Consider the following 8,743-nt stretch of genomic DNA (forward strand, 5'->3'; position numbering starts at 1 on the left):
CTGCGGACAAGATGATTGCCAGATGTCGATACATTCGTACCGAATATTTCCAGCTAGCCTAAGGACCGCTATAAATCTTAGGATTTATTTTAGCTAAGGTCCTCCAAAGAGACAAACAGTCTTTGTTTATCAGTCTCGAAGTCGACCACCTACCACGGGGACACACGAGAAATCTGCCATCTCTCACGTACGATGCTGCCCGCTAGCAACACCCTCTCAAGGGCAGCTAGCATCCTTTTCCAACGACCAACACAAATTAGCCAATAAACATTAACGTACATTTTCCTCACTTTCGAACCAAAGCTTTTCTCAACGAATCCGATGCCTTCGCATCCTTAGGCACATCCCAACGCAGTCTTCCTCCGCAGCAGCATCGCGACAAAAAGTCAGTCTATTACCGCGAGTCAACATATCACGATCGTTATACTTACACGGTTCGAGTCGAATAATTATCTAAGCTCTCGACATCTCGTGCAATCATTGTCCGCACTCGCAGCGCATCTCGAATCGTAGCTATCCAAGCTCTATCTTATAACCGCGCATTCGCGAACCGAATACAATCGCGAATCCTGCATCAAGTGTACTCATTGACATTAGAGTGAATAAACATTTATCGTTCAATAAATCTGAGTTTTCCTTCCGACCCTATCACGACATATCACCTCAATACATCCAAAACAAAATTTACAGAACTTCTCAGAAAGTTGGTTTACTATTACCAAAATTAGTTTAAATATAATTAGTAAAAATTTAATAAATGCTCGTTTATCATCTCTACGTATCTAAGTCGTGCAAATATAGCGTACGTAAAAAGTTAGTGTCGTTTCAAAGTAACATTTCATGCATTTTAAGACTATAATTCTTGACGTAAAAGACAATATAAATCTGAGCTGCCTCTTATCTCCACAATAATACATTCCAACTTTATTTTTCGTGCACGAAAAATGATATTTATGGGATACTAATAATTTTGCAACACTGGGATAATGAAGTCGTCGAGGTACGACGTGACTCTCGTGTAAATGCCCGGATAACCAGGTACGCCGCATTCATGACCAGATGACACAACACCTATTTGATAGTAGGTGAATTGCTGTGGTATCATCAGTGGTCCTCCGCTGTCAGCCTGAAATGATTGTTAAATTTTTAATCACAGTTACTGAAATATTTCAATCGAATTGTATTGAAATTATACTTATATACAGTAATAATCTATTATTGACTTATGTATTGAAATATTCCAATTTAGAATGTATATATTATATGTATTTTGAAAAAAATTAAGATTAGAAGGAAATTAGATTAAAGACCATAATGATGTGTGAGAAATGGGCAAAACTATTAAATTGTGTTTATCTATTATTTTTTATGTTCAAGACGTTGATTTGATGTTGATTCGAATTGACATGTCCTCAGACACCGTATAATTTATAGTAAATCTGTAATGTAATTACTCCACAAGCATCCTTTCCATCTCGAGGGTCTCCGCCGGCGCATATTTCTTTATTGGTGATAGTTATGTCAAAATCCTCATAAGCTTTCTCGCATACGGCGTTGGTAACCACTGGCAGTTGCAGTTCCATTAATGCGTTAGTATATGATTCACCTACAAAGAAAATGGGAAGGATATTTAAGAATGAAAGTATTTCATTTTATCATAAAACTGATATCACTTACTAAAGTTTAATGCTCCCCAACCAGCAACGAAGGGATTATAGCCCTCGAATTTGTTATTTTCAAGGGATGCCTCTATGGGGAGACAAATGGGATGTATGTACTCTGAAAAGTAAGGAAATAAATGATAAGAAATGATAAGAAACCAAAAGCAATGATAGTATAGTAATACCCCATAGCATAAATTTTAGAAACTCAACAATATTTGACGACATACCCGAAAATGGTACATCTCTCTCCAATTTAAGAATAGCGATATCATGGAAGGGTTGCCCGGTAATATAATCAGGATGAATTAGTATAGATTCGAGCCCCATTTCAATGGGATGCGCTCCGTCATCATCTCGTTTTAGATTTAAATCCGCGATACGAACCACGTACAAATCTTCGTCATCTGCACGATGCCCTGCGGTCAAAACATGTCTAGCCGATATGAGGGAACCTCCGCAATCCCATACTGGTCCCGCATCTGGGTGTGTGTAATTAGGATAACCTAATGCAACCATCCATGGCCAAGCACCTGAAATGCAATAGACATAGTTGTGAACATACATAATTTTTTCTCGCGTGATGAGTTAGAAATTATTGTTATCCATTGGACATTCGACGATGCAGACTCTCAAATAGAAATTTGATTAAGAGAGAAATTGAATTTTGACTTCAATGGAACAACACTTATTAGTTAATTCTATACAATTTCCACTTGAAATATACTGAACTCTAAAGTTCGAATATGTAATTTCTTCCCGAACACTTTTTCATCGCCATCCGTATCATTACTCGTATGTCGATTTTTAATTTCAAGTAAAAACATACTCTTTCTAACATGAACTAAAAGGAGGAAATAATTCAAGTTAATAAACAAAGTTACTACCAATGAAACCGTTGTATTATTATTTGAATTAATTGAAACGTACTTTGATGTGCTGTTTAGTGCCTTTCAATTTCAACCTTCATATTATATCGCTTATTATTGATCGGAAAGGAATGGATAAAACGTACCAAGTTTAGCTGGTTTACCGCCAACCACCCTGGTATGCGTAACGTTGCTAAAACCACAGTGTGGTGGACGCAAGGGCACATCCGAGGTTGCTATAAAACATTTATAGTGAAAGAAGTTATTATATTTAGAGAATTGACAGTAGAGTGATGAATTAATTCGTCTTCGCTGGTTGTTTCACGATTATCCTGGTTATCACGTTTGTTTTCTACGTGAAGCGAGTCGTTGGAATATTCGCGAAGTTAACGAAGCATTTTTCAGAAACAAAACCGGTGAAGAGGCGAATACTTAGGTGGAATTTTCCCATTAACTTCGTGACCATTAACTTCGTGACCATCTCGAAAATAAAAAATCAAACGTGTTCCTTTCAATTTTATGTGGTCACGCGTGGCTTCGCTTTTTTCACTGATAAAGGCTGTGTGACGAGATCGTACTGCAATCTGTAGTATGGAAAAAGACAACTTAAAGTGCAAACCTTTAGTGCGCCCCGCTTGAACCGATGAATGCAGGACAATTAACCCTTTGAGTGCTATGGACGCATATACGAGTCCAGCGAGAGTCTATCTGTGTGGACTAAGGACCCATATATGTGTTTATCAATATTTTCAACCTCCTTAACGTTTATATAAATCATTGTATTACTTTTTATCTTTAATATATTAAAAAATGTCGAATAACCTTGAAGAATATACTACAAGAGACGATAGTGAAATAAATGAAAATTACAATTCATCGGACTCCGAAGAATATGTGGAAAACTATATAAATAATGGATTAGGTACACGTAGAAATAAAAATAGAAAATGGTGTAGAACATTGAGTACGTCTTCGGAGGAGGAAGATCCGCATTTAACTCAAAATATCGAAAACTGTAAACGGACGGAAATGTTCTTGTGGACGAAGAAGAATTTGACGCCCATATTACATATCTTTGACGATGGAAATTCCGGAGTAAAAGTGCATTTGAACGCACAGTCAACACCTTTTGATGCTTTCCAAATTTTCTTCTCGGAGGAATTGGTCTCTCAAATTACCGAACAGACGAACAACTACTTCAAGTATGTAAAAGATCATATAGCATGTAAAACGAATTCGCGTTTGAACAATTGGCAGAATGCCTCAGTCTGCGAAATGTATGGATTTTTCTGTACTACAATGCTAATGTCGCGGGTAAGGAAACTCTCTTTGAGGGAGTATTGGTCCACCGATGAAATGCTGAAAACCAGTATATTCCGGAAAATAATAGCACGAGACAGGTACATGTTATTATTACAAATGTTAAACTTCAATGATCATAACGTAATAAACGATGACCCGATAATAAAAATACGACCAGTAGTCGACAAACTGAAGAAATCCTTTTCACAGTCATTTACACCATATGAAAATCTATGCATCGACGAAAGCCTCGTACCATATAAAGGCAGATGTTATTTCAAGCAGTTTATACCTTCTAAGAGAAGCAGGTTTGGTATCAAGATATTTGTTCTTTGCGACTGTAGAACTAATTACGTATTGGATTTTATCATTTATACTGGAAAAAAGACAGAAATAAGTCAAAGTACTTCGACCATTGGGATTTCTGGAAACGTTGTTATGACGCTCCTTCAACCTTACTTTGAGAAGGGTCATACGTTAATTACGGACAATTGGTATACAAGCCCACGTTTATATACTTTGTTACACGAGCACAAAACCAATGCATTCGGAACTGTTCGCAAAAATAGGAGCGAAATGCCCCGTATGGAAGAAAGCTTGAAGAAAGGTGAAATTTGTTACCGATCTACGAATAATTTATTGGCGATGAAATGGCGTGACAAGAAGGATGTCTGGATGCTATCTACTGTACACGCAGCTAGGTTGATTGAAACGGAAAAACGAAACTATCGAACAGGGTTAAAGAAGACCAAACCATCGTGTATTGCAGATTATAACTCTTACATGGGTGCTGTAGACAAAGTTGATATGGTTTTAAGTACACTTAATTCTACAAGGAAAACCATAAAATGGTATAAGAAACTTTTTTTCCGTTTGCTAGATTTAGCAATATACAATGCATATATCCTATACAAAAATTCTACTGGTACGAAACAAAAATTTAATGAATTTCATTCGGCGCTGGTAAAAGACACTTTACGGAAATATCCACAAAGTAGAAGCGTAGTGGGAGGTGGTAAAAAAGATTCGAAAGATATACCGTTTCGTTTAACAGAGAGACATTTTCTATCAAAATGTTCAAATCAAACGGACAAGGCACAATTAGCACGAAGAAAATGCGTTGTTTGCGCGAAACATAAAAAACGAAGTGATACGCGATATGAATGCAGAAAATGCGATGTCGGTTTATGTATCGATTGTTTTGAGACTTACCACACCCAAATGAACTTCTAATTTTAGTGGATTTGAATTGCTCAAAGTTTTTAGAAAATTGTTGAGAATTGTGGATCTTTGAAACCGAAATAATGTTACAGGAACACTAAATTTACACTTGGAATTAATATTAGAATAGTTATATACTTATTTCATGGACGATTTCTTATATATTCAAGGATATACACTTGCGCGCGTCTCGGCACTTTCTCCTATACTCGACCTATAACCCACTGAATAGTTTACATTCATCTGTTTTCGAAACGCCGCGCACACACATACCTCCACACACCGATACCCGCATACAAGTATCTCTACTGCGCATTTAACCCAGCCCAGCACAGAAAATTATACATGTCCAAACAAAAATAATTAAACAATTTTAATTTTATCAATATACATAAAAGTTTTTATTTTGTGAAATGAATCTGGTGTAGATATAATACGCATGTGATTTAAAACTAAATATTTCTTTGTTTAAAATATACGTAAAGAACTTTCCATACTTTTTTGGACTCGAATATTTAGATTTATTAACACAATTTCAAGTTTAAATATGTTTTACATTTTAATGTTTTTAATAGAATAAGTAATGTTCGAAAATAACTTTCTAGTTTTATTTCATTTGGTGTACAGGAATTACAATTATAACTTAGTTCCGCCATGCGTATTCAATTAACACAATTCACATTAGCAACAAAGGTATACCGTCTTCAATCATCGCAACCGCTAAGCGCGTGCCGTCCACGCGGATTGCTTTCGCCGGGAGTATCCAGCACTCAAAAGGTTAACGCCAAACATGCGAACAGTATATTGAAGTCAGTCATCGTCCTAAAATAAAAAAGTGACGAATCGAAAAGACGCAGGACTGATAACGATGAATGAATCTAATAAAAGAAACTTGGTTCACACTATGATTCAATGTTTTGCAACAAAGAGCGAAAAACTGTGGCGATTTAGAAAGACTGACAACAATAAAGGAAACCGAGTTCGTATTATAAATTGAATTTGCATTAGACAGGTAGCACGATCATGTGAAATAGATCGTAGGAATGACAAATATCATCGACATACGTTTCTGTGTAATTTCATGTTCGAAAATTGTTTAGCATAACACTAGAACGATCAAACTCGTCGCAGTGACAAGCTTCAAAATTTTCATTTGTGCAAATCGCTAAAAAGCACCATAGCTCTTTTTGTAAAATTAACGTTGATTTCTGTTGAGTTAGTAAAACGACTACAAGGAACTTAGGAGAAAGATACAAATCAGGAAAATCATTAATTTCAGATAACTTTTAATAGAAAAATCTGGATACTCGTAAATATTAAACACGTTTCTATAGGTACATAGGAAGATTTATAACAAAATACTCTATATAAATTCAATTCTTATTGTATATTTCGTTCCTACTTACCTCACTACTTACTCCTGAGAATCGTAGATATACTTGTACCAACTTTCGTCGAAGTACCTATTTATACCATCGCCTTGTCATTTCACTTACAATTATCTATTATATAGCATGTTTTATCGCACATTACCGATAGTTGTGCTACTAAAATTTACAAAACAGCAATAGCGTGGTAACAGAAATGAATACTTTCGCGCGTACAACATTACATAAAAGTAACCTTTGCGGTGAAAACTGCTCGTGTTTGCGTGTGCAACTATAATTCATCTTAAAAGTCATTGATTTGTAGGCACCGAATTATCAGAAATCAATCACGTAAATCTTAAGAATCTTCTACTTGTACGCTTGATGGTTAACTAAGAGATGCCACTCAACGATGCCCATTTTTACGAAAATTTCGCAATGCTCCAACAGTGATACTTCACGCTCGCGCTATCATACGTTAACAGTATGTCCTACCTCTCTGTATATAATATATACGCACTCGAGAGAGAGACTGACACATCGTTACTCTTTTTTCGGGAATCAATCTCTTCTTTGCCATATTCTAGCCACGGATGCTCCGTATTTTCCTACGAATGGAATTCCCTTCGTTGCCACGTTCCCGGAATCGAGCAAATATCTTAGGACGCAACTAATCAGTATATTCTAAGTTATGATTTACCATTACCAGATTTTTTACGTCAGAGGAAATGCCTGTGTCGTTGTCTAACTTAATAGTTACCATTCCATAATCACTCAAAGGAACAATGTTAAGATCGTATAAACCACGACATTCTATCTTACTGTGAAGATACCCAGTTATATTATCCAACTGGATAAGAATATCACAAAATTCAGGTCCTTTTATTCCAATCACATGACCATGATAATGTGACATCAATCGCATCTCAACCTACAACAGAGATAAGACATCGAGCTCCGACGTTCGAACACTTTTCCACATCATAACCTACACCAAGCCCCTCAGCATCCTCAAACCAAAAGGCATATAAACCGAGACTTCAGCCAGCTCGGGCAGTTCTTGTTCTAGTTTCTGTTCTTGTGCAGCCCCTTTCTCTCCGGTTCAGTGCCATTCTGTTCTTGTAAGTGCTAAATTTATAATAAAGTTCGATAAAAGAAAATTAATAGTTGGGTTACGACTCAGCCTTCTTTTCTCTTACAATCCAAGTGTCAATTTTACGTTACAATAATCTTCAATGTAGCTTCTCAATATATAATATTCCAAAATTTATTGGATGTATAGGATGTACGAACCATGAAATTCTAACGCGAGCAATTGAACGCGCAAATAGAGGTCCTCTAGCATCCAGCACGTAATTCCTGTTATTTGTCACCGAGATGATCTCGTGTCCTTAGACACACCCCATTATAGTTTTCCTCTGTGGCATCATCGGGACGGGACGGGCATTCTTTTACGCGCTCCCGTCGACCAAAGAGTAACGTCTTTACGCTCAGCAATTATTTTTACGAGTCAGACTTAGATTCAGCGAGAACGCCCATCTGTCATCCCGTTGGCCGCGGTTTCGTTATTGAACCGGAGACCACTGTCACTAGTGTCGCGGACGTCTCACCGCCGTGGTAGATTGTCAAACCTGTGTTATTCATATGTGGCGGCACGGTCCACGGAACTTTTCAACGGCTCCGGATGCAAAGCGCGACGCCGCCAAAGCGCAACACCGACGTGCCCAATGTACCATCGATATCTTTACACTCTTTCCGCCGAATTCCCGGAAGAGCATACACGTGCCAGCACTGGCGGCACATCTAATGAATGCACGCTAGTGGGGGATATCGATGGGCTACGAAGGGAAGAATCTGCGCGATCCGAAACAAAAGGGCAGGCAGTCTGTCTTACGCCATTAAATGTGTAACTCCTCGGTACTATTTGCATAGCAACGCGTCGAATGATCTCTCGGTGTCTATCGTTATTTGTTAGTTGTTACCAGTTGTCTGTTAAGTGTAATTGTTAATTGTTAATTGTTAACTTTGATTGTTGATTAGTTCTAATTAAACTATTGTTCGTTAAAAACACCAAGAGTAGTTCCTTACGCATCTATCACCATACCACCTCACATACCTGTGTCAATAAATCGTATCTTCGTTACACCGCAACGATGGCTACCTTCAATGAAGACTCCTCAAACACCGACAACCCTATCCCCAATGTCATTTCGACATATATATCCACCGAAAATGCGCTCTTGTAGACAAACGCTCGATTCGCGTCATAGCTTTAAAAGCTTGTCGCATCTCAATCCGTTGGAAAAAGTTTTTCCTGTAGCAT

The 8,743-nt window shown here is 37.4% G+C and overlaps 2 protein-coding genes across 2 annotated transcripts; one reads left to right on the top strand and one right to left on the bottom strand.

Moving 5' to 3' along the window:
- Positions 1–794: 794 nt before the first annotated feature.
- LOC117238613 (venom protease-like) lies at positions 795–2,851 on the bottom strand (the record flags this gene model as incomplete). The annotated part of the gene is made up of 5 exons (XM_033503637.1): positions 795–1,126; positions 1,455–1,606; positions 1,678–1,779; positions 1,892–2,194; positions 2,677–2,851. Coding segments are annotated over 5 exons (897 nt in total), but the record flags the coding sequence as incomplete, so codon positions are not given.
- Positions 2,852–3,340: 489 nt separating this feature from the next.
- On the top strand, positions 3,341–5,116 carry LOC117238614 (piggyBac transposable element-derived protein 4-like). Its single transcript, XM_033503638.1, has one exon. It carries the CDS (start codon positions 3,341–3,343, stop codon positions 5,063–5,065), a length of 1,725 nt encoding a protein of 574 aa, XP_033359529.1. The 3' UTR covers positions 5,066–5,116.
- Positions 5,117–8,743: the final 3,627 nt, after the last annotated feature.

Source organism: Bombus vosnesenskii, unplaced genomic scaffold (assembly GCF_011952255.1).
Source record: "Bombus vosnesenskii isolate JDL3184/JDL3185 unplaced genomic scaffold, Bvos_JDL3184-5_v1.1 scf7180000013574, whole genome shotgun sequence".
NCBI classification, from domain to species: domain Eukaryota; kingdom Metazoa; phylum Arthropoda; class Insecta; order Hymenoptera; family Apidae; genus Bombus; species Bombus vosnesenskii.

Coding starts and splice junctions, on each gene's coding strand:
- LOC117238614 (XM_033503638.1), top strand. CDS start 3,341: ATGTCGAATAACCTTGAAGAATATACTACAAGAGACGATAGTGAAATA.